At 40.0% G+C, this 26,455-nt stretch overlaps 1 protein-coding gene across 3 annotated transcripts in view; it reads left to right on the top strand.

Moving 5' to 3' along the window:
• The window catches only part of LOC138690980 (calpain-B-like), a 173,285-nt gene that overhangs the window by 131,160 nt on the left and 15,670 nt on the right, over positions 1-26,455 (top strand). For all 3 annotated transcript variants that reach the window (XM_069812598.1, XM_069812596.1, XM_069812597.1), the window contains exon 13: positions 10,652-10,779. In XM_069812598.1, the coding sequence (XP_069668699.1) occupies positions 10,652-10,779 (128 nt within the window). The remainder of the gene's footprint in view (positions 1-10,651; positions 10,780-26,455) is intronic.

Here is a 26,455-nt window from a genome sequence, read left to right as displayed (position 1 = left end):
TTTCATTGTTCCTAAAGCATTATTGGGACCATTGGTGCACAAATGTTAAAGAAAATATTTTACTCCCAATTACATGCAATAGGACATTGTGAGGCTTTTACACTGGAATCATTTTTCCTTGCTGTATATTAATATAAATTCACATTATTATTAATAAATTGGATAAATTAAGCTTGCATTTAAATGTATATATAGTTTATTTGGAAAACGTTGAGCAAGTATCAGCAAGTTGGGAGCGTTATTGAATTGAGATAAAAGAGTACTTCACAAGCTGTAAGCGAGGACATTTCCTTTATGTCAGGTTTAAAGATTTATTAACGTAAGTATATTAAGATAATATAGCAACGTGAGATGGAAAATTCGCCATTATGTATTATTTTTCTAGAACATTTTTTCGCTTTACAAATAGTTGCTTTCTTCCTTCCCTTACAACCTCAAGACCCTCACATGTATTCTTCACTCAATATTCTCATCACTTATCAGTTTATCAAATAAAAGTTGTAAGTCGTCTTACCATTCATGGCTGTGTTAGTATAGACTCCAAAACAACATCATTGTCATGTTTGTCCTGCCGTGAGAGTACTAAAAAAGAAATAAGAGCTGGCGAATATAATATTTTGAGAACTTTACTAATCTGATTTAAATTCTCACATCACTATTAGGTCCACATGATATGATGAAAGTCTTTCACTTTAAAATAATTACTGTTGGCTGTGGAAAACATCATAACAGTTACGTTATATGATTCGTGATTTCTCTTCTTTGTTATATCTGTGGACTCCTCACTTTATATTCATAACGCATTCACAATCACAGCTCAATGAGCACACCCATACTGTTCTGTGTTACTGAAATCAAAGCTGTTCTGCTACTGCAGGTAATGTACAGCCCTGTTGCGTTTCCCTCCAAGCTGATTCACTCCCTCCAGGTAGGGGAATAGGAACTGCACATTGCACAGAGACCAGTGCACAATGTGCAGGGTTTTGACATGCCTGACTTATAATAACATTTAAAGTAAATCTAATTTGTATCTTAAACCTAAGTTCGAACTAAAACCCACGGGTATGATATGTTCATATCTGCACAAGTACCTTTCAACACTACACTCATTTCGCTGTCAACTCACTCACTGCATTGGAACTGCGACACATTTCACTGATTCTATCCTGATTTCACTAACACTTCAAAAACATTTCACTGTTCAAATACTTTGCACTGCCACTATAAACTATAAAGCTTCACTGACAGGAACACGTTTCACTTACACAACACACTTCACTGACACAACACATTTCACTGGCACAACATAATTCTTTACTGATACAACACTTCAATAACAAAATATCATTTACACCCTTTAAATACTGTGTATAATTACCGTCTATTAGTAAAGTCCTTAAGCCTATTTTTAAATACATTTTTGGTTGTTGGTAAAGCCTTTTGTAAGTCTGCAGGTAAAGCATTCCAGTCCCTGATAGTACGATTGAGAAAAGAAAACTTTCCAGTGTCCGTCCTCTGTCTTCTTTCCCTCAATTTATATGAGTGGTCTTTCCTTGAAGAGTAATTTGGCAGCTGCAACCTATTTTTTATTTCTCTCCAGGCAGGCTCACCTCTGTATGTTTTGAACAGTGTGTACAATATAATCGAATTCGCGTTCTCCTGTCTGTGAGAGTGTCCCATTTTAATGGTGAATTTTTCCGACAACACTTGAGAGCCCGTTTTTGAATCTTTTCCAGTGTCTTAATATGTTCTAATCTGTAAGGATCCCAACATGCAGCACCATATTCCATTACTGGACGTACTAGTGATTTATATGCAATCTCTTTGGATTTATCAGAGCCTTTTCTTAGTACCCTCATCACAAAGTGTAATGCTCTCCATGCTTTTTCCGCCCGGTCGAGGTGGGTTCCTCCAAGTCAGTGACCGGAGAGTGCAATGGTGGCTCTCGTGCTCTTCTTTTCGGCTATTTTTCGTCTTATCACCAACCATCCCTTTTCGTTCTCTCTTCTTTTTTATCATTCTATTTCTCTCCGCCGGCCGCCATTGCATGCAGAACGCCCACCACATCATCACAGCCATTTTCACCTCTTCATTCCCGCTGTAAGTTTCTGCCACATTCGCCACCATGACGGGATTTGTTCAGAATGCCTGATGAGGCTATATTATTGTTCCTCTTCTAGTCCATTATATTCATTCTTAGGTTAAGGTTCTTAGGCTTATAACTCCCGTCTCATCAGCGGGGATCTTTCCTATCTCCATGGTCCTGTCCCACGGTTTCGAGCGCGACTTCCGACTTGTGTGGCCCGACAGGGCGCCCAGCAACGAAGCAATAGTGGACCCTTCACACTGCTCCTATATGCAAGTCTAGGTGCGGAGCCCGGACCAGTAGTCATGTACATTCACGTAGAGCCCCAATGCGGGCCCGGGGCGATTTAGACGCCCCAGTGACCGACTGCTCGCCCGGGCGGATATATCGCTCCGACGTGTTACCGCTGACGAAAGGGTTACGTGATGTAATCAACCACAAGTCCCCTGAAGCTTTGCGATCTCGAATTATTTGGCTTGTGATGGTCGGGTGAGCTTTTTATGAGTCGGGTTGTGGAAGCTGGATAGTCCTGGGGTTGTTCAGTGTAGAGTGGGGAGCCATGGGCGGTTATTCCCGTGGTAGGTGCATAAAATTGCGTATCGCCTCTGGTGTACGACTTGCCGTTAGGTGTCTAATGCCCAGTCTGAAGGGTAACTTGCGTGAAGTGGGTTGCTGGGATCGGGCTGTGGAGGGGGGTCCCCATGGCCGGCACAGACCGAGAAGAATTTTTAGGTGTATTTTTCTTACGCCCACCGGTGGCAGGCTGACGCCGACGGTTCCGTAGGGGAGGGCCAGTTCAAAATGGCCTCTTCGCGCTCCTCTTCCCCACCAGAAAAACAGCAACAAAAGAAAATGAAAATAGGAAAAGACAGTACAACTGAAGTTAATAAGACGAAAACTGTAATGGAATTGGACCCTGAGAAGGTAATAATTAAAGTGCCGCCTCCAAAGTTTATTAGTATCATGTTGGACGGGACCGAAAAAACTAGAAACACATTAGTCCATTTTACGTGAGACGCGCGCTCGACGGACTCGTAGGCAAGGTCAGAAATGTAACTCGATTCCGGAATGGCAGTCTCCTTGTTGAGACTGCATCTGCAAAACAGAGTAAAACACTGTTGAGAGCGAAGTTGCTGGGATCATACCTATCACAGTAGAGCGACACTCCTCGCTGAACATCACGCGAGGAGTTGTGCATACGGATTCTCTAGATGGTGTATGTCCGATGAAGAGATCCAATTAGAGCTGGCGGAACAGTCCGTGTCCAAGGCTCACCGTTTACTGCGTAAGCGGGAAGACCGACTGAACCCCTTAGCACAGTTTTTCTGACCTTTGAAACGTTCTCTTGCCAGAATATATCTTTGTGGGTACGAGCGTGTCCCTGTGCGTGCGTATATGCCGAATCCAATGCGGTGCTTTAGGTGCCAACGGTTCGGACATACGCAAAAACGTTGCACAAACAACATCATAAATGTGGAAAGTGCGGCGGTGCTGACCGTGGGGAATCCCCATGTGCCCCGAGCACTGTGTGAATTGCTCTGGGGACCACGCTTCTAATTCCAAAAACTGCCCGAAGTATATGGTAGAGAAAGATATTCAAGAGCTTCGAGTCCGAGAAAATATTAATTTTTTTGAGGCGCGTAAGCATATTTTCGACCAACAAAAAAAGGTGACAGAAAAATCTTATTCCTCAGTATTGGATAAGGCACCAGAGGGAATTGATGCATCCACGCAGCAAGTATACCTGGGAAGCGAATTGAAACAGCGACCCAGACATACGTGGACTCTGCGACACAGACTGCTGAGTTAGACGACTCGTGTGGGCTTGATTTCAGGCCTTATGTCCCTAGAAAGATCGCTGCCGTGACAACAGAGAAGGATTCTAGGCCTGGTAGGACACCGGAACGTCGCGCTCCGAGTTCGGGTGGCGGATCGAGATCACGTTCTCGATCATGTTCTCGATCAAGATCACGCTCAGGAGTGCGACGATCTGCAAGTGAGTCGCCACAGTCCAAGATTAAGCAGTCGCAGACAAAGGCATCAACCCATAGAAAAGAAAAAAAGAGAAGATCGCCTGTAAAGCCACCATCATGATTTAGCTTCTCGCGATGACAGATATTGTACAGTGGAATGTGAACGGTGTACGCAGCAGATATACAGAACTACAACAATTGATCTATCATGAGAACTCTGCTATTTTATGTCTTCAGGAGACACACCTCCGAACGTAACATTCCCTGAATATTTCAGGATACAATATTTACCGGTACGATCATCTTGCCGGTATTCGGGTCAATGAAGGTTACGCCATCCTACTCCGTCAAAGTAGCTTTTCCTCTATCATCAATATTAACATTCCTCATCAATATAGCGGCTAGAATAACTTTACCTAGTGTCCAGTTTTCAATAGTTTGTGTCTATATGCCCCACATATACCTTACACAGTTAATGACGTGGAACACATTCTGTCGCAGGTACCGGTTCCATATTTGTTAGTCGGAGATTTTAATGCATCTCACCACTCTTGGGGCTCTAATTCTGATGATCAAAGAGGAAATAAAATAGAAGAGGTATGTACCTGTCTTAATCTGGTACCCTAAATTCCGGGGAAGCAACACATCTATCCTCGCCTTATGGTACTTTCTCCATGATAGACATCTCCATTTGTAGCCCAGTTTCGTCCACGCATTTCGAATGGTCAGTTATTCATGACCTTCATGGTAGTGACCACTACCCCATTCGAATGCTTTACGTCCTGTGGAATCTCGCTCTTCAAACTGGGTTATTAAAAAGCGGACTGGGTCGGATTTTCGGAGTCCATATCATTCGATGATAATGGATATGAAAGTGTGGACTCCGTCGTAGAGCACTTTTCAAATGTGGTTATTAAGTCTGCGGAATTATCTATCCCCCCGTCGTCCTGAAGGCCAAAACGCTTCCCTGTCCCTTGGTGGACGGATGCCTGTAGAGATGCAATCCGAGACCGCACACGTGCCTTACGCCAATTTGAGCGCTATCCGACCCAAGAAAACTTTGTCCAGTTTAAACGTCTTCGAGCCATAGCTCGTCGCACTGTGTGCGACGCTAAGAAGACGTCCTGGACAAATTACGTCAATTCATTGAATAAGAACGTCCCAGCTAACATCGTTTGTGACAAAGTCCGTCGAATAATGGCGAAACGTAGTTCTGTAATTCCGGGCCTTCTGAACAACGACGTAACGACCACCAGTCACATAGAAATTGCAGAGATATTCGCTAACTCATTTGCACAGTTAAGCAGCGCAAACAATTATGACCCGGAATTTCTAAAAATCAAGGATACTGCGGAGAAACTAACTGTGAACTTTACATCTAATAACACTGAACACTACAATGCACCATTCACATCCGAGAAGCTGGAAGCGGCACTGGTCGTATCCCCTGACACCTCCCCCGGCCCTGATAACATCCATAACCGTATGCTTCGCCATCTTCCGCCAGCTGGAAAATCCTTTCTTCTGGCAATGTACAACAAGATCTGGATAGAGGGTGTATTTCCATCTGCTTGGCGTTCCGCCATTGTAATTCCAGTCCAGAAACCGGGAAAGGATCCTTCCTTAACTGGCAGTTATAGGCCAATTTGTCTTACCAGCTGCGCATGCAAGGTTATGGAAAAAATGATAAGCAAACGCCTGATGTGGGTACTCGAATCGGAAAACCGATTATCTAATTCCAATGTGGGTTTCGTAAGCACAGATCAACCGCAGACCATCTTGTTCGGCTAAAAACCGCCATTAGAGTTGCTTTCCTCAAGAAGGAACATCTTGTGGCGGTCTTCTTTGATCTAGAAAAGGCTTACGATACCACATGGCGTTATGGAATTCTGCACACTCTGCATGATTGGGGACTTCGTGGCAGTCTACCAACATTTATTGCGAAGTTCATGGCAGAGCGGTATTTCCGAGTTCGAGTAGTCACCACACTTTCTAACGAACATCTTCAAGAAAACGGCGTTCCTCAGGGGTCTGTATTAAGTGTTCTCCGTTTCTGCATTACGATCAATTTAATTGCCCACTGTGTGGATGGCCGAGTATCTTCTCTCTTGTACGTTGATGACTTCAGTGTATATTACAGCTCCCGATATCTTCCATCCATCGGTCGACAGTTGCAACTGGTCATCAACGTACTATAAGAGTGGGCTATTCGCAATGACTTAAAATTGTCCACTCAGAAGACGCAGTGTGTCCACTTTTACAACCAACTTGGACTACATCCACATCCTGAACTGCGTCTTAATGGAGTGGAGTTGCAATATACAGACACTGCGAGATTTTTGGGCCTTATCTTTAATTATAAATTAACGAGGGAGGCGCATATACGTGACTTGAGAAGGCGTTGCGAGAAATCCTTAAACATTTTACGCCTTTTGTCAGGAGTTCGCTGGGGTGCAGACCGTACAATGCTTTTACGCCTTTACCGAGCTCTTATACGATCAAAGTTGGATTATAGCTGTTTTATTTATGGCTCAGCAAATAAATCTAAATTACGTATTTTAGATACTATCCATCACCATGGGATAGGACTATCTACAGGGGCCTTCGGAACCAGTCTGATAGCGAGCCTTTATTGTGAAGCAGGACAACCATCACTGTATCGGCGACGTAATGTCTTGTGCTCATATACTGTTAAGCTCCGCTCGCAGCCTGAGCACAATTCTTACGACTCTTTCCATCATTCGTCTCTTTACGGCCGATACAGTGAAAATCCAGGGAGACTTCGTCCAGCAGGTGTGCGGTTTCGTGAACTGCTCTCTGAGCTGGATATCCATCTACCATCCGTTCGCACACTGGAGTATACCACCACTCCATCGTGGATTATGCGACGTCCCATGTTTGATGTAAGTCTGAGCCGATGTTTTAAGAATTTTACACCAGCTTTTGTTTATAGACTTCGTTTTAGTGAACTTTTATCACGATATCCAAATTATTCATTAGTTTTTACTGACGGATCCCGGATAAATGATTGTATTGTTTGTTCCTTCTTTACCAATGGAGAGATATTTAAATACAGACTAAGCCAATATACTAGTGTTTTTACTGCTGAACTCTATGCTTTTTACAGAGCTTTATTGTTTTTAATTAGGCAACCTCGGCGCAGATTCCTTATCTGTTCCGACTCTTTAAGTGCCATCCAGTCCTTGCAGCCTTTTAATTGTGATGATCCGCTTGTCTTAAGAACTCAGGAGCTGTTCCACACTCTCCTTAGCTCTGATTATGAGATTGGAGTAGTGTGGATTCCTGGTCATGTAGGGATTCCAGGAAATGAGGCCGCGGATGCTGCAGCCAAGGCTGGTGCACTGAATGGCTCTCTGGTATATTGGCGCGAGAGGTGGCAGGACATTCGAAACTACTTGAAATATAAAATATGGTGGCAACGGGAAGGAGAATGGTCTGCACAAGAGGGAAACAAATTACGAAATATAAAGAATATTGTTCGAGTTTGGGATTCGTCCACAAGAGCGTCACGACGCGAGGAGGTTTTACTCACTCGATTGAGGATTGGACACTGTCATCTGACACATGGCCATCTCCTACGTGGCGAGCCTCAGCGGGAGTGTGATATGTGCCGTGTTCCACTTACGGTGGAACATTTTTTATTGCGTTGTAGAAAATATGACTGTATCCGCCAGCAATATGGAATTCGGCCGACACTACGTGACGCTCTTGCAAATGATTTTAATTGTACAAATGCAGTTCTGAGATTTTTATCGACTACAGGTTTGGATAAGGTGATTTCATTTTTTTTATTGACCCGTTTTACTTATCCTCCGGACCCTTTACATCCGTAGGTTACATTTGTTGTTTTATATTTGATTCTACATTGTTGACATTTCAGACTTTATACATCCGAATATTTTATAAAATTTTATTGTTTTTAAAATATGACACACAATTTATCTCTGGTGGCCTTAATTTTATTGTTTTATTTGTTCGTTTTGGGTACCACCTAGTGTGGTAGAATTGCTCATTTTTATGACTCTGTAGAAATCACCTTATGTATACTGCATTTGTGTGCCTCGTTTTACCGTGACAACGCTTTTTAGCTCTTTTAGCACTCTGATTATTATATTATTTATATCTTTGTTATATTAAGAATTTTAGATAAGGGCGCAAATAGCCATACTAGCTGACACGCCCTTCTTAAACCCTACTACTACTACTGCTTTTCCCGCTGTGTCTGTAACTTGTTCCTCCCAGCCGAGATCGCTGATAAATGTTATTCTGAGGTATTTACATTTGTTAACTTCCGGAATGGTTTCACCCCCTAACATATACAATGCGGTTATTTTATTTCTTTTCCTTGTAAAGCTGATGGCTTTGCTCTTTAGAGAATTTATTTCCATATCGTTGGCTATTGCCCAATCGTTTATTCTATTGAGGTCATTCTGAAGAAGAATAGTCTCTGCATAACTTTTTATTTCCCTGTGTACCAAACAATCATCCGCGAATAAGCGAACCCTAGACGAGATATTAACTGGCAGATCATTTACAAAAGCCAGGAATAGAAGAGGCCCCAAGACACTCCCCTGTGGGACTCCGGAAGTAATTTCAATTGGGTTCGATAATTCCTCCGCTACCCGTACTCTCTGAGTGCAACAAGTTAAAAATTCCTTAATCCACTGGAGTACTCAGAAGTCAATCCCCGTTGATTGTAGTTTAACCAACAATATATCGTGTGGGACTACATCGAATGCGCGTGAAAAATCAATAATCACTGCATCTATTTGGCTACTGGAATCTATTCCGTCTTCTAAGTCCTGACATACAGTTACTAATTGACTCTCACATGAATAGCCCCCCCCCAAATCCATGCTGACAGTTATGTAACCAATTTGAGTCATCCCAATGCTGCCTTAGATAAGTGAAATCAAGTGTTCCATCTGTTTGCAAACCACAGAGGTGAGGCTGACTGGTCTGTAATTTGTTGTATCTGAGCGAGACCCTGACTTATAAATTGGCACCACTATTGCATCTTTCCAATCTCGCGGGACAGTACCATTGTTAATTGATATTTCAAATATACGCACTAGATAGGGAATCATGGCTTCCCCTCCCAATTTTAGCACGTCTCCGGCGATACCATCAGGTCCTACTGATTTATGAGTTTTCAATTTAGAGATCCTTCTCCTTATGCCCCTAGGCTTGATAGAAAACTGACCCGTATTTCCCACAGAAGCCAAGTGTAGTATTATTGTCCTCATCCCAAAAACAGTGGCATAATAGGAATTTAATTTTTCTGCTTTTTCGCTGTCCTGTACGATAAATTGATTGTAGCATAAAGAAGATGCAAGTGTTTCCTAACATTATACACCATTGTGACACGCGCCGAACATGACATCATGCCAATATAGTCGATAAACAACTAACCTTATCTCCGAACGCCCTGGGCCAGAATACGATCTCTAATGACATAATATATGATAAGATATATATATATATATATATATATATATATATATATATATATATATATATCCTATATATATGATATGATATGACATGACATGACATGACATGACATGACATGAAGAGTTCGCGGGAAAAACGATGAATGTCACATTTCTGTTAAGGATTAGATAATAATCTAATTGAGTCTATAACTGCAAGATGTAGTGCTGTTTCTATAGAAAATAAAGGAAATGATTACTATATTCGTGGTGATAATTCTCCTTTTTACCATTTTTCATAAGAACAACATTAAATTTCTCAGTGATTCATTGAATTAGATAATGACATCAACCTTAAGAAAACTGTGACATTCATCGTTTTTCCCGCGAACTCTTTATATGATATGATATGATACGATATGACATGACATGACATGATATGATATGATGTTTAGGTAAAAGGGTTTATCCCACAAAAAAAAAAAAAGTGTTTCAGAAACTATTTGACTTCCAATCAAAAAGTTTGTATAAAACAAGATAAATAATCATATTGACAAGTTACTCTATTATCATAATTATAATATTATCGACAATCATTATAATAATAGCAACAATATTATCAAAGAACAGATTGAAGATCGAGAAAACAGGTCGACCTGGCTGACAAGTTGGTATAGCGCTGGCCTTCTATGCCCAAGGTTGCGGGTTCGATCCCGGGCCAGGTCGATGGCATTTAAGTGTGCTTAAATGCGACAGGCTCATGTCAGTAGATTTACTGGCATGTAAAAGAACTCCTGCGGGACAAAATTCCGGCACATCCGGCGACGCTGATATAACCTCTGCAGTTGCGAGCGTCGTTAAATAAAACATAACATTCGAGAAAAAAGATCCACAAAAATTAATTTTTAATACATTATTATTAGTTACTTTACATGAAGGAATGTAAACATACTCGTAATTGTCAAAGAAACGTATTTTCGCGTTTTGTAATTAAGTTTTAACTAATTACAGCAAAAATGTCACATTTAAGAAAATGAGGGTTAAGCCTTTTATATGGTATATCATATACGATACGATACGATACATGAAATTAATACTAAAAGTAGGTACTGCTCACTTGCGACATTTTTTTTTTTCAGATCCTAAAAGAGAAGAATTCTCTAAAGAGGTGTGCAGAAGCATGATAGCTATGATGGATGTTGATAGATCAGGAAAACTCAGTTTTGAAGAATTTAAAGTTCTGTGGGCTGCAATCGAGCATTGGAAGGTAAGTTGTCATTTAGATTTAGAAGACGTTTCTGAAATTACTGTCATATTTTCCAGAAAATTATGAAATTAAATTCTTATTTCTTCCCAATAATGATACCAGATGTAATGACAAAAGTGCTGATTAAAATATTAATTCTGAAGTCGAAATACAATATTCTAGCTTCTGGCAAATGCATACCAACAAAAAAATTGCGATTTGACTATGGACGTAATTATCAGCAAAATTATTTATTGTAGCTAATAATGTATTTTCTTTCAACATCTAATTTAGTTCTACGTTATATAATTTTATTCATCTTGGTAGGTTTGTGAAATTTTGAATGTTTAATTGTTTTTGATACCAGAGCAGTGGTGTACTGCCAGAAAAGACGCATTGAATACAGAAAACATTCTAAATTGGAGTAAAATTAGTCATCCTGTATGTTTTCTTTTCTGACGAGATCCCGAAAGCTTGCACCACAGCCTGAGGCTTATTGTGCCGACCTCCTTATTATGGGACGATTGTTGAAGTCCTTATATCGTGATTGCCCATGGTGCCATCTGTCGATTCTGCTACACACCTATCAGATTCGACGCAGTTCGTTATGAAAGTTCCTCCGTCTCCCTTGGATCTATGCAACTCCCTCAGTCGAATGCTATCTGTATGTAAATCACGGTGCTGTGCCAACTAGCACTGGCTTAGCTCAGTCAGGTGAGGCGCTTGAGCTCGTGAATGGGTTCGAGTCCCCCTGGTAGAGTTTTTCCTAGGTTTTCCCCAACTGCAAGGCTAATGTCAGGTAATCTACGGCGAATCCTCGGTTTCATCTCGCCAAATACCATCTCGCTATCATCAACTCCACCGACGCTAAATAACCCAGTAGTCGATACAGTATCGTTAAATAACCAACTAAAAAACTACATCGAACTGAAACTATTAAAGATTATGAAGTTGACTTTGAAGTGAAATGAGTCCGTGGTTCAACGCTGAAAGTTACCCAGCAATTCTCGTTCAATTGGCTCAGGACGCGAAAACCTCGGAAAACTCCCAAACAGGTAAGTTATCCCAACCAAGATTTGAACCCAGGCTCGCTCGTTTCACGGTCAGACATGCTTTTACTCCACAGTGGTTGACTGTAAAAGTCTTACAAACGTACTAAATTTTAGCTAAGGAGCTCTTTTTGATTCAAATATCGTCTAACTTGTTATGTAATTAAGTGAACTCATGGCAAGAAAACATGGCCGTTATAGAAACGTCTTCATGGCAGCCATGCAACACACTTTGTAACGATATGAGTGTGTGTGTATGTGTGTGTGTCGGTTTGTTGTAATCTGACAGAATGGTAGGCCTACTTATTTTTATCAGGTTTCCGATATGATCGATTCATATCTATTGATTCTACGCGCATGGACAGTACTTCCTATTGGTTCCAGCTAAGCCAGAATGCCTATCTCGTCGCTGTCACTCTCTTCAGTGCCGCCCTGCAGGTTTGATCACTAATGTCTCTTTTGGTAGCTTATAAACGACAGAAACAAATGTTAGGTAACTTCTACCTTGCCTCTAGATGAGAGCTGGTAATATTGGCAACGGAAATTTGGCTTTATTCTCTCGGCTGTCATTTCAAAATCTCCTTTACCATCTCTGCCGTCTTGACCCATATTTAGTTCAGCTTTTAATAACTGAACATCCGAAACCATTTTCACCCACCATGAGTAATTTTGTTATCTTTCGACTTTACAATTTTCTCAATGTTAGTTATTAAATTAATTTGAGGATAACTGTAATTTCATCTGTTAAAATGATTCTTGTCATTTAATTCTATTGAATCGGGATGTGAATTGTGTTTATACTGGTTAACCTATCTTCTTATCAAATACATTCTCATTTCTTTTAATTTTTTCTTCTCTTGTACGGAGAAGGGATCCGAAGGCTTGCACTGCAGTCTGAGGCTTATTGTGCTTACCACTCCTATTCTGTGAATGACTGGATAGCCGAATGACCGCGCTCTTGTACAGTACAAGTACAGCACACCGCACCGAGAAATTAACCCGGGCTATGGCATGGATGATATGTGAATGTTGGCGAATTGAGTCCGAGGTCCAACGCTGAAAATTACCCAGTAATTCTTCAATTGACTGAGGGGGAAAACCCCGGAAAAACCCAGATAACTTGTCCCAACCAGGATTTGAACACGGGCCCGCCCGTTTCACGGTCAGACCTCCGAACAACTACTCTACAACGATGGACATTTCTTTTAGTTACGCTGAATGTTTCATTCACTGCTGGGTAAAAGCTGAAAAAACTGTGATTAACTTGTCCAGTGTACTCCCTGTACTTACGTATGTCGTGATAATTATCCATGGCACGTTTCAAATGTAAACCACGCTTTGCTAGGAGATATGGAATGCATGAATATAACGGTGAATTTGGTTGGCACAAATTGTTGTTCAATAAACAAGCATTATAACTCCCATATAATTAATGTAATTTCTCAACAATCTACACCTTCATTAGGATCATGTTCTCGTATATCACAACACCTGGGTTATTTTTAATTATATTATCGTTTTATGTGAATGTTGAATTTATGCCGACAACTGTAGTGTTTGGCGCTAAATTAAAATAACACAGCCGGCCACTTTATCTTTCAGTGAGTGTACACTATACTTGCGATTAATTAGAACAGTGGACTCTTCTAAGTTCGACAGAACAGAATTGAAAGGTCAGTCCAATAGGGGTAGTGGGTGTGGGAGGTGAATTGAATACACATTTTTATTGGTTATCCATCAACGAATACATTTCGTGCCCATCCCGAGACTTGTGTATGCGCTTCTAGTACCACAGTTGAGTTTCGAGAGTTCCGTCTCACAAACGGCACAATTCTCAAATAGAAGAAAGAAGAGTTCATTAATTTCAAATCAGTGATCAATATGGCTGTAATAATCAATAAAATATTGTTTTCTTTAAACAAACATTAGTTAGTTAATGGGATTTAAAAAGGGCGGGTCAGCTGCCATAACTATTTGCGCCCTTATCTAAAATCCTTCACTAAAGAGAAACACAGTACAATAACAATAATACTTAAAACAAATAAAAAGCATTTTCACGGTCAAAATGAGATTCACAAATATAGTTTCAACAAGGTCATGCATAAAAAAACATCAAAGTGAGTAGTTCTCAGACCCTATTTAAAAAGAAACAATCAAATAATAAAACAAATGCCACCAGAAATAAATTATCTGGTGCATTTACAAAATGCTCGGATGTAAACGGTCCGAGTGTCAAGTTTCTTAAAAACATATACAAAACCAATATAACCTCCGTATATAAAGAGTCAGGAGGATAAGTAAAACGGATCATAAAAAACTAAATCACCCTGTCAAGTCCTGTATTCGATAAAAATCTCAGAACTGCATTTGTATAATTAAAATCATTTCCAAGAGCGTCACGTAGAGTCGACTGAATTCCATATTGCCGATAGACAATGCAATAAAAAATGTTACACCGCAAGTGGAACATGGCATATATCACACTCCGGCTGAGGCTCGCCATGTGGCAGATGGCCATGTGTCAGATGACAGTGGCCAACACTCAACCGCGTGAGTAAAATTTCTTCGTGTCGTGACGCACTTGTGGATGAATCCCAAACTCGAACAGTATTCTTTATTTTTCGTAATTTGTTTCCCTCTTGTGCAGAACATTGTCCCTTCCACTGCCACCATATTGTATGTTTCATGTAATTTTGCATATCCAGCCACCTCTCACGCCAATACACCTCAGACCCATTCACAGCACCGTCCCTTGCTGCAGCATCCGCTGCGTCGTTACCAGGAATGCCAACATGACCCGGAGTCCACACTGCTCCAATCTCATAATCAGATGTTAGGAGAGTGTGGAAAAGTTCCTGGGTTCTCAACACAAGCGGATCATCAGAATTCAAACGCTGCAGGGACTGAATGGCGCTTAAAGAGACGAAGCAAATAAGGAATCTGCCCCGGGGTTGTCTAATTAAAAACAATAAAGCTTTATAAAAAGCACATAGTTCTGCGGTAAAAGCACTAGTGTATTGGCTCAATTTATATTTAAATATCTGTCAATTTGCAACAAAGGAACAACCAACACAATCATTTACTCGGGATCCGTCAGTAAAAACTAATGAATAATTTGGAAACTGTGATAAAAGTTCACTAAAACGAATTCTATAAACAAAATCTGGTGTAAAATTCTTAAAACTTCAGATCAGACTTACATCAAACATTGGACGTCGCATAATCCACGATGTAGTGGTCGTACATTGCAGAGTTCGAACTGTTGGCAGGCGGATGTCGAGCTCGGAGACCAGTTCATGAAACCGCACACCTGCTGGACGAAGTCTCCCTGGATTTTCACTATATCAGCCGTAAAGAGACAGATGGTAAACGGAGTCGTAAGAATTGTGCTCGGGCTGTGAACGGAGCTTAATAGCATACGAGCACAATACGCCATTACGTCGCCGATACAGTGATGATTCTCCCGCTTCGCAATACAGTTTCCCTATCCGACTCGTTCGGAAGGCCCCTGTAGCGAGTCGTATCCCATGATGATGGATAGTGTCTAAGAAACGTAACTTGGATTTATTTGCCTAGCCATAAATATAAGACAGCCAAAAAATACGTAAGATGATTTTTTGTTCAATCCGTTCGTTTTCCACTTAGTCATTTTTTTTTCACGTGTTCATAAAATTTACACATCCCCATTACTTAAATATACATTTTTTATTCGTCAATACTAAATATGATGACTACCTTCACTTCCAAGAAACTGCTTCTTAAACCATTATTTTTAATTGTGTAATTATTTTATAATTTAAAAATATAATATAAACAGCATAAAATATATAAATACATTTAAACAATACAAGCGACATCGAAATTATAATGGGTCTAATAACAACAAAAAATGCACATATAACTATTAATTTCATAAATAACCAAGAAAATACAACAAAAAGAAGGTACGGAAAGTATTGTCTAATCTGCAGTCATGGAAATGCAATATTCGAAGTAGACATCCTCCACATTAATATCAAGTGAGACTGGCCATTCATGAAGAGTGATATAACAGAGATCTGATTGGTTTCAGAAAATATAATTTTAATTTCTATAATTTATTTACTATCAATTGCTATCCAATTATAAATTAAAAGAGAACAATTTTTTCAGAGTTTAAATGTAGCCTAATTTTCCGTGTTTTCTTTGTATTCAAAACGTTCTCCATTTAATTTTCGGCGTTTTCTTTGTATTCACATGTTCTCCATTTATTTTTGACGTTCTCTTTGTATTCACATCGTTCTCCACTTAATTTTCGGCGTTTTCTTTCATTTCTCGTGTTCTCCACATAATTTTCGGCGTTTTCTTTGTATTCACAACGCTTTCCATTTAATTTAAGGAGTTTTCGTTGTATTCATGTGTTCTCCACTTAATTGCCGGATTTTCCTTTGTTTTCACATCGTTCTCCACTTAATTTTAGGCGTTTTCTTTGTATTCACGTGTTCTCCACTTAATTTTCGGCGTTTTCTTTGAAATCACAACGGTCTCCATTTAATTTTTGGTGTTTTCTTTGTATTCACATGTTCTCCTCTTATTTTTCGGCGTTTTCTTTCTATTCACGTGATCTCCAATTAATTTTCGGCATTTCTTTGTGTTGACATCTTTCTCCACTTAATTTTCGGCGTTTTCTTTGTATCCACATCGTTCTCCCCTTAATTTTCGGCATTTTCTTTGTATTCACGTGTTCTCCACTTAATTTTAGGCGTTTTTTTTGTATTCACATCGTTCTATACTTACTTTTCGACGTCTTCTTTGTATTCACATCGTTCTCCACTTAATTTTCGGCGTCTTCTTTGTATTCACATCTTTCTCCACTTAATTTTCGGCGTTTTATTTGTATTCACGTGTTCTCCAATTAATTTTCAGCATTTCTTTCTGTTGACATCGTTCTCCACTAAATTTTCGGCGTTTTCTTTGTATTCACACCGTTCTCCCCTTAATTTTCGGCGTTTTCTTTATATTTACATCTTCTCCACTTAATTTTCAGCGTTTTCTTTGTATTCACATCGTTCTATTCTCACTTTTCGGCGTTTTCTTTGTATTGACGTCTTCTCCACTTAATATTAGGCGTTTTCTTTGAATGCACTTCGTTCTGCACCTAATTTTCGGCGTTTATTTGTATTAACATCGTTCTACAATTAATTTTCGGAGTTTTCTTTGTATTTTAACGTTCTCCACTTAAATCTCTCCCGTTTCCTTGTATTCACATTGTTCACCACTTAATTTTCGGCGTTTTTTTGTGTTCTCCTGTTCTCAACTTAACTTTCGGATTTTTCTTTGTATTGACATAGTTCTCCACTTAATTTTCGGGGTTTACTTTGTATTCACATCTTTCTCCAATTAATTTTCGGCGTTTTCTCTCTATTCACGTGTTCTCCACTTAATTTTTGCGTTTCCTTCGTTTTCACAATGTGCTCCACTTAATTTTCGGTGTTTTCTATTTATTAATGTGTTCTCTACTTAATTTTCGGCGTTTTCTTTATATTCACATCGTTCTCAACTTATTTTTCGGCGTTTTCTTTGAATTCACGTTTTCTCCAGTTAAGGTTCGGCGTTTTCTTTGTATTCACATCGTTCTATTTATTTATTTATTTAAATTGAAATATACAGAATAAAGAAATATAATTACAAAAACAAACAAAGAGAAATACAAATAAAATAATACAAGCAATATAAAAAGAAGATACAGTAGTATTAACAAAATTTGAGACCGAATGAGCAGCGCTCGTGCTCGTCGCAGTTCAGATCGTTCTCCCACTTAATTTCGGCGTTTTCTTTGTATTCCCATCGTTCTCCACTTCATTTTCGGCGTTTTGTTTGAATTTTAACGTTCTACACTTAATTTTCGGCATTTTCTTTCTTTTCACATGGTTCACCACTAAATTTTCGGCGTTTTCTTTGTATTCACAACGTTCTCAACAAATTTTTCGGCGTTTTCATTGTTTTCACAACGTTTTCCACATAATTTTCGGCGTTTTCCTTGAATTCATAATGTTCTGCGCTTAATTTTCGGCGTTTTCTTTGTAATTTAATGTTCACAACTTAATTTTCGGCCATTTATTTGTATTCACATCGTTCACCAATTAATCTTCGGTGTTTACTGTGCATTCACATCGTTCTCCATTTAATTTTTAGCATTTTCTTTGTATTCACAATGTCCTCCACTTAATTTTCGGCATTTTCTTTGTATTCACGTTTTCTCCATTTAATTTTCGGCGTTTTCTTTGTATTCACGTGTTCTGCACTTAATTTTCGGTGTTTTTCTTTGTATTCCCATCGTTCTCCACTTAATATTGGCGTTCTCTTTGTATTCACATCGTTCTCCACATAATTTTCGGTGTTTTATTTCTATTCACGTGTTCTCCACTTAATTTTCAGGCTTTCTTTGTTTTGACAACGTTCTCCAATTAATTTTCGGCGTTTTCTTTATATTCACGTGTTCTCCACTTAATTTTCGGCGTTTTCTTAGTATTCACGACGTTCTCCATATAATTTTCGGCGTTTTCTTTGTATTGACGTGTTCTTCACTTGACTTTAGGCGTCTTATGTGTACTCACATCGTTCTCCACATAAATTTTGGCGTTGTATTCGCATCGTTCTCCACTTAATTTTCGGCGTTTTCTTCTATGTGCGCAACGTTCCATATTTAAATTTCGGCGTTTTCTTGGTATTCACGTGTTCTCCACTTAGTTTTCGGCTTTTTTTTTTTTTTTTTTTTTTTTTTTGTATTCACATCGTTCTCCACTTAATTTTCGGCATTTTTTGTATTGTCTTCGTTCTCCACTTAATTTTCGGCGTTTTCTTTGTATTCATATCGTTCTCCACTTAATTCTCGGCATTTCTTTGTATTGGCTTGTTCTCCACTTAATTTTTCGCTTTTCTTTGTATTCACGTGTTCTCCAATTAATTTTCGGTGTTTTCTTTGTATTCACAACGTTCTCCACATAATTTTCACTGTTTTCCTTGAATTCACATAGTTCTGCACTTAATTTTCGGTGTTATCTTTCTATTTTAATTTTCTCCACTTAATTTTCGGTGCTTTCTTTGAATTTCCATCGTTCTCCACTTAATGTTCGGCGTTTTCTTTGTGTTCACATCGTTCTCCACTTAATTTTAGGCGTTTTCCTTGTATCCACAACGTTCTCCAAAAATTTTTTCTGCGTTTTCTGTGTATTCGCAGAGTCTTCCACATAATTTTCGGCGTTTTCTTTGTATTCACTTGTTCTCCAATCCATTTTCAGCGTTTTCTTTGTATTCACAATATTCTCCATTTAATTTTTTGCCGTTTTCTTTGTATTCACATGTTTTCCACTTAATTTTCGGCGTTTTCTTTGTATTCCCGTGTTCTCCAATTAATTTTCGGAATTTTTCTTTGTGTTGACATCGTTCTTGAGTTAATTTTCGGCGTTTTCTTTGTATTCACATCGTTCTCCATTTAATTTTCGGCGTTTTCTTTGTATTCATGTAATCTCCACTTACTTTTCTGCGTTTTCTTAGTATTCACAATTTTCTCCCCTTACTTTTCGGCGTTTCCTTTATATTCACGTGTTCCCCACTTAAGTTTCGACGTTTTTTTTTTTGTATGCACATCGATCTGCACTTAATTTTCGGCGTCTTCTTTGTGTTCACATCGTTCTACACTTAATTTTGTGGGTTTTCTTTGTATTCACGTTTTCTCCACATGCTTTTCGGCGTGTTGCTTCTATTCACATCGTTTTATACTTACTTTTATGCGTATTCTTTGTGTTCTCCACTTAATATTCGGCCTATTCTTTGTATTTACATCGCTCTACCCTTGATTTTCGGCGTTTTCTTTGTATTTGCGTGTTCGCCACATAATTTTCGGCATTTTCTTTGTATTCACAAAGTCCTCCACTTAATATTCGGCGTTTCCTTTGTATTCACTACGTTCTCCATTTAATTTTCGGCGTTTTCTTTGTAGTCACAATATTCTGCATTTATTTTTCGGCGTTTTCTCTGTATTCATATGTTCTCCACTTAATTTTCAGCGCCTTCTTTCTTTCCATAACGTTCTCCCTTAATTTTCGGCGTTTTCTTTGTATTCACGAGTTCTCCACTTAATTTTCGGCGTTTTCTTTGTATTCACATCGTTCTCCACTTAATATTCGCGTTTTCTTCGTATTCACATCGTTCTGCACTTAATCTTCTGCGTTTTCTTTCTATTTTAACGCTCTTCACTTAATTTTCGGCCTTTTCTTTGTGTTCACATCGTTCACCACTTATTTTTTCGGCGTTTCCTAATGTTTTCCATCTAATTTTCGGCGATTTCTTTGTATTCACATCGTTCTCCACATAATTTTCGGCGTTTTCTTTGCACTCACATTGTTATCCACTTAATTCTCGGCGATTTCTTTGTATTCACTTCGCTCAATTCTTAGTTTTCAGCGTTTTCTTAGCATTGACATCGTTCTCCACTTAATTTTCGGTGTTTTCTTTTTATTCACAACGTTCTCCACTTAACTGTCGGCGTTTTCTTTGTATTCACAAAGTTCTCCACTTAATTTTCGGCGTTTTCTTTGTATTCACATCGTTCTCCAATTAATTTGCGGCGTTTTGTTTGTAGTCACAACGTTCTCCACCTAATTTTCGGCGCTCTCTTTGTACTCACAACGTTCTTCACTTAATTTTCGGGGTTTTCTCTCTATTCACGTGTTCTCCACTTTTTTTGCGTTTTATTGGTTTCGCAATGTGGTCCACTTAATTTTCGGCGTGTTTTTATTTATTCATGTGTTCTGTACTTAATTTTCGGCGTTTTCTTTATATTCACATGGTTCTCAACTTAATTTTCCGCGTTTTCTTTGAATTCACGTTTTCTCCAATTAACGATCGGCGTTTTATTTCATTCCCATCGTTTACTACTTCATTTTCGGTGTTTTCTGTCTATTTTAGCGTTCTATATTTAATTTTCGGCATTTTCTTTCTTTTCACATCGTTCACCACTTAATTTTCGCCGTTTTCTTTGTCTTTACAACGTTCTAAACAAATTTTTCGGCGTTTTCATTGTTTTCACAACGTTTTCCACATAATTTTCGGCGTTTTCCTTGAATTCTCAATGTTCTGCACTTAATTTTCGGCGTTTTCTTTGTATTTTAATGTTCACAACTTAAGTTTGGGCTTTTTCTTTGTATTCACATCGTTCACCACTTAATCTTCGGCGTTCACTGTGCATTCACAACGTTCTCCACTTAATTTTTATCATTTTCTTTGTATTCACAAAGTTCTCCACATAATTTTCGGCATTTTCTTCCTATTCACGTTTTCTCCATTTAATTTTCCGCGTTTTCTTTGTTTTCATGTGTTCTGCATTTAATTTTAATTGTTTTTCTTTGTATTCACATCGTTCTCCACTTAATATTGGCGTTTTCTTTGTATTCACATCGTTCTCTACATAATTCTCGCCGTCTTCTTTCTATTCACGCGTTCTCCACTTAATTTTCGGCGCTTTCTATGTTTTGACAAAGTTCTCCAATTAATTTTCGGCGTTTTCTTTGTATTCACGTGTTCTCCACTTGACTTTAAGCGTCTTATTTGTACTTACATCGTTCTCCACTTAATTTTTGACGTTTTCTTTGTATTCGCATCGTTCTCCACTTAATTTTCGGCGTTTTCTTTATGTTCGCAACGTTCTCCACTTTGTTTTCGGCTTCTTTTTGTATTCACATCGTTCTCCACTTAATTTTCGGAATTTTTTTTTGTATTATTTTCGTTCTCCACTTAATTTTCGGCGTTTTCTTTGTATTCATATCGTTCTCCACTTAAATTTCGGCATTTCTTTATATTGGCTTGTTCTCCACTTAATTTTTCGCGTTTTCTTTGTATTCACGTGTTCTCCACTTAATTTTCGGTGTTCTCTTTCTATTAACTACATTCTCCATAGAATATTCGCTGTGTTCCTTGAATTCACATAGTTCTGTACTTAATTTTCGGAGTTTTCTTTGTATTTTAATGTTCTCCACTTAATTTTCGGTGTTTTCTTTGTATTCACATCGTTCCCCACTTAAGGTTCGGCGTTTTCTTTGTGTTCACATCGTTCTCCACTTAATGTTCGGCGTTTTCTTTGTATCCACAATGTTCACCACTAATTTTTCGGCGTTTTCTTTGTATTCACAAAGTCCTGCACTTAATTTTCGGCGTTTTCTTTGTATTCACGTGTTCTCCACTCAATTTTCGGCGTTTTCTTTGTATTCACAATATTCTCCATTTATTTTTTGCCATTTTCTTTGTATTCCCATGTTTTTGGCCTTTTCTTTGTATTCGCGTGTTTTCCAATTAATTGTCGGCATTTCTTTGTATTGACATTGTTCTACACTTACTTTTCCCGGTCGAGGTGGGTTCCGCGAATTTGGTGACCGGGGGATGCAATGGTGGCTCTCGTGCTTTTCTTTTCGAACATTAATAGCCTTATCACCACCCAGGCGTTTTCATTCTCTCGTCTTTTTATCGCTCTATTTCTCCTCGCCGGCCATCATTGCATACAGAACGCCCACCATATCATCACAGCCATTTTCACCTCTCCATCCCCGCTGTTAGTTTTTGCAACGTCCTTTACCATGACGGGATTTGTTAAGAATGCCTGATGAGGCTTCATTCTTCTTCCTCTTCTAGTTCTTATATCTATTATTAGGTTAAGTTTGTTAGGTTTATAACTCCCGTCTCACCAGCGGGGATCTTTCCTATCTCCGTGGTCCTGTTCCACGGTTTCGGGCTGTTATTCCCGTGGTAGGGGCATAAAGCTGCGACACGCCTCTGGTGTAGGACTTGCCGTTAGGTGTGTAATGTCCAGTTAGAAGGGTAACTTGCGTGATGTGGGTTGCTGGGATCGGCCTGTGGGGGAGTTCCCATGGCCGGCACAGACCGAGAAGACATTTTAGGTGTCTTTTTCTTATGCCCCCCGGTGGCAGGCTGACGCCGACTGTTCCGTAGAGGGGGGCAGTTTCAAAATTGACTCTTTGCGCTCCCCTTCTCCCTCCATTAAGAAACAGAGAACGGAAGAACCTAAAAAAGTTACAGTGACTGGTGGTCTTACGACGAACACAGTAATGGATCTGGTTCCTGAAAATGTGAATGTTTATATGCCGCCTCCGAAGTTCATTAGTATTACTCTGACAGGAACGGAAAAAACGATGAAGAACATCAGCCCGTTTTATATCAGACGTGCACTCGATGGACTCGTGGGGAAAGTCAAGAATGCCTCTAGACTCCGCAGCGGAGGCCTGCTCGTCGAAACTTTGTCTCCCAAAAAAAAAAGTGAGACGTTGCTGAAAGCGAAGTTGCTGGGGTCATATCTTATAAAGGCAGAACGGCACTCCTCGCTTAACACCACTCGGGGAGTGGTTCATACGGCTGCTCTGGGTGGAATGAGTGATGAAGAGATACAACTCGAGCTTTCAGACAAGTCCGTGTCCAAGGCCTACTGTTTGTTGCGTAAGCGGGACGGACGGACATATCCATTGAGCACCGATTTCTTGACTTTCGAGAAATCCCTCCTAGCTGAATACATTTTTGTCGGATATCAGCGTGTCCCTGTTCGTGCGTATGTGCCGAGCCCAATGCGCTGTTTTAGGTGCCAAAGGATCGGACATACGCATCAACGTTGCACGAACGACATCGCATATGCAAAGTGCAGCGGTGGTGACCATGGAGACTCTCCATGTCCCAACACCGCGCACTGTGTGAATTGTGAAAGGGACTATGCCGCCAATTCCAAGGACTGTCCAAAGTATCAGGTAGAGAAAGCAATACAAGAACTCCAAGTCACAGACAATGTAACTTTCTTTGAGGCACATAAACGTTATTTTGATCTTGATAAGAAACAGAAAGAAAAGAAATCCTATGCTGCTGTCTCACAACAAAGAAAGGAGGGTACCGATGCGTCAACTCAAACGCCACCTCTTGAGTCTATATCTGGGAAGCGAGCTGAGACCGCAACCCAGACGTATGTGGAGGCCGGTACCCAGACTGACGACTTAGACGACAGCTGTAGCCTTGATATCAGTCCCTATATACCGAAAAAGACGGTTGCTCAGACGTCACAGACAAGTTGTGAGCATGAGAGAATATCACGACGTCGCACTCCTGGTACGGAAGAGAAATCGAGACCTCGTTCTCGATCCCGTACCCGATCAAGGTCACGATCAGGAGCGCGACGTACTGCAAGTATTTCGCCACCGTCAAAATCTAAGCTGTCGCAGTCGAAAGGACAGAATCATAGGAAATATCAGAAGAGAAAATCACCTGTAAAGACACCTCCATGATTTAGCTCCTCGTGATGATTGATATTACACAATGGAACGTGAACGGTGTACGCAGTCGATACGCAGAACTACAGCAATTAATCTATCAAGAGAATCCTGCTATTTTATGTCTTCAGGACACACACCTCCAACCTGAAAACTCCCTCAATTTCTCCGGGTACTATGTCCACCGGTATGATCATCTTGCCGGTATTCGTGCCAACGGAGGTTGTGCTCTCCTTCTCCGCCAAAGTATCTTTTCCTCCGGCATCAATATTACCACTGTACATCAATGCATAGCTGCCACAATAACATTACACAACATTCAGTTTTCTATAATTTGTATGTATATACCCCCTCATACAGCTTTCACAGTAAATGAAATTCAAGATATTCTGATGCAGGTACCTGCTCCATATCTCTTAGTGGGGGATTTCAATGCATCCCACCACGCTTGGGGCTCCAATTCTGATGATGACAGAGGAAATAAAATAGCAGAGGTATGTACCCGTTTCAATCTCATTACCCTGAATTCAGGGGAAGCAACTCACCTAACCTTGGCTTACGGTACATCCTCTATGATAGATATCTCCGTTTGTACCCCAGTTTTTTCCACGCATTTCGAATGGTCTGTGATTCCCGACCACCATGGTAGTGACCACTACGCCATTCGAATGCGGAAGCTCCGTTTTACGTCCTGCGGAAGCTCGCTCTCCAACTGGGTTATTAAAAAGGCGGACTGGGTCGGATTTTCGGAGTCCATATCATTCGACGATACCGGACATGAAAGTGTGGACTCCTTTGTAGATTATTTATCAAATGTGGTTATAAAGTCAGCGGAATTATCTATCCCCCGGTCGTACTGCAGCCCAAAGCGCTTCTCTGTCCCCTGGTCGACGGACGCCTGCAGAGATGCTATCCGTGACCACAAACGTGCTTTACGCCAATTTGAGCGCCATCCGACCCCAGAAAATTTTGTCCAGTTTAAACGTCTTCGAGCCAAAGCTCGTCGCACCGTGTGCGATGCTAAGAAGACGTCCTCGACAAACTACGTCAATTCATTGAAAAACAACGTCCCAGCTAATACCGCATGGGACAAAGTCCGTCGAATAATGGGGAAAAGTAGTTATGTAATTACGGGTCTTGTGAACAGAGGAGGAACGACCACCAGTCCCATATAAATTGCTGAAATATTCGCTAGATCATTTTCACAGATAAGCAGCTCAAACAATTATGACACGGAATGTCTAAAAATCAAGGATACTGCGGAAAAACGAACACTGAACTTTATAGCTCTTAAAATTGAAAACTACAATGCACCGTTCATATCCGAGAGGTTGGAGGTGGCACTAGATACATCCCCTGACACCTCCCCTGGCCCTGATATCATCCATAACCGCATGCTTCGCCATCTTCCACCAGCTGGAAAATCATTTCTTCTCTTAATTTACAACAGGATCTGGACTGAGGGTGTATTACCCACTACTTGGCGTTCCGCCATTGTAATCCCAGTCCTGGAACCAGGAAAGGATCCTTCTCTACCTCGCAATTATAGGCCAATATGTCTCACGAGCTGCGTATGCAAGGTTATGGAAAAGATGATAAGTAAACGCCTGATGTGGGTACTCGAATCGGAAAACCGATTATCTAATATCCAATGTGATTTTCGTAAGCACAGATCAGCCGCAGACAATCTTGTTCGGCTGGAGACCGCCATTAGAAATGTTTTCCTCAAAAAGGAACATCTTGTGGCGGTCTTCTTTGATCTAGAAGAGGCCTACGATACCACATGGCGGTATGGCATTCTGCAAACTCTGCATGATTGGGGTCTTCGTGGTAGTCTACCAACGTTTATTGCGAAGTTCATGGGAGAGCGGTATTTCCGAGTTCGAGTAGGCACCACACTTTCTACCGAACATGACCAAGAAAACGGCGTTCCGCAGGGGCTGTATTAAGCGCTCTTCTTCTCTGCATTGCGATCAATGGTATTGCGCACTGTGTGAGTGACCGAGTAACTTCTCTGTTGTACGTTGATGACTTCAGTTTATATTACAGTTCCCGATACCTTCCATCCATCGGTTGACAGTTGCAACTGGTCATCAACGTGCTATCAGAGTGGTCTGTTCGCAATGGTTTTAAATTCTCCACTCAAAAGACGCAGTGTGTCCACTTCTATAACGATCGTGGACTCCATCCACATCCTGAAATGCGTCTTAATGGAGTGGAATTGCAATATACAGACACTGCGAGGTTTTCGAACCTTATCTTTGATTATAAATTAACGTGGGAGGCGTATATCCGTGATTTGAGAAGGCGTTGTGAAAAATCGTTAAACATTTTACGCCTTTTGTCAGG

The sequence above is a fragment of the Periplaneta americana genome, chromosome 16, assembly GCF_040183065.1.
Source record: "Periplaneta americana isolate PAMFEO1 chromosome 16, P.americana_PAMFEO1_priV1, whole genome shotgun sequence".
Lineage (NCBI taxonomy): Eukaryota > Metazoa > Arthropoda > Insecta > Blattodea > Blattidae > Periplaneta > Periplaneta americana.
The sequence above is the reverse complement of the archived record's forward strand: the minus strand, read 5'-3'. Positions and strand labels throughout refer to the sequence as shown.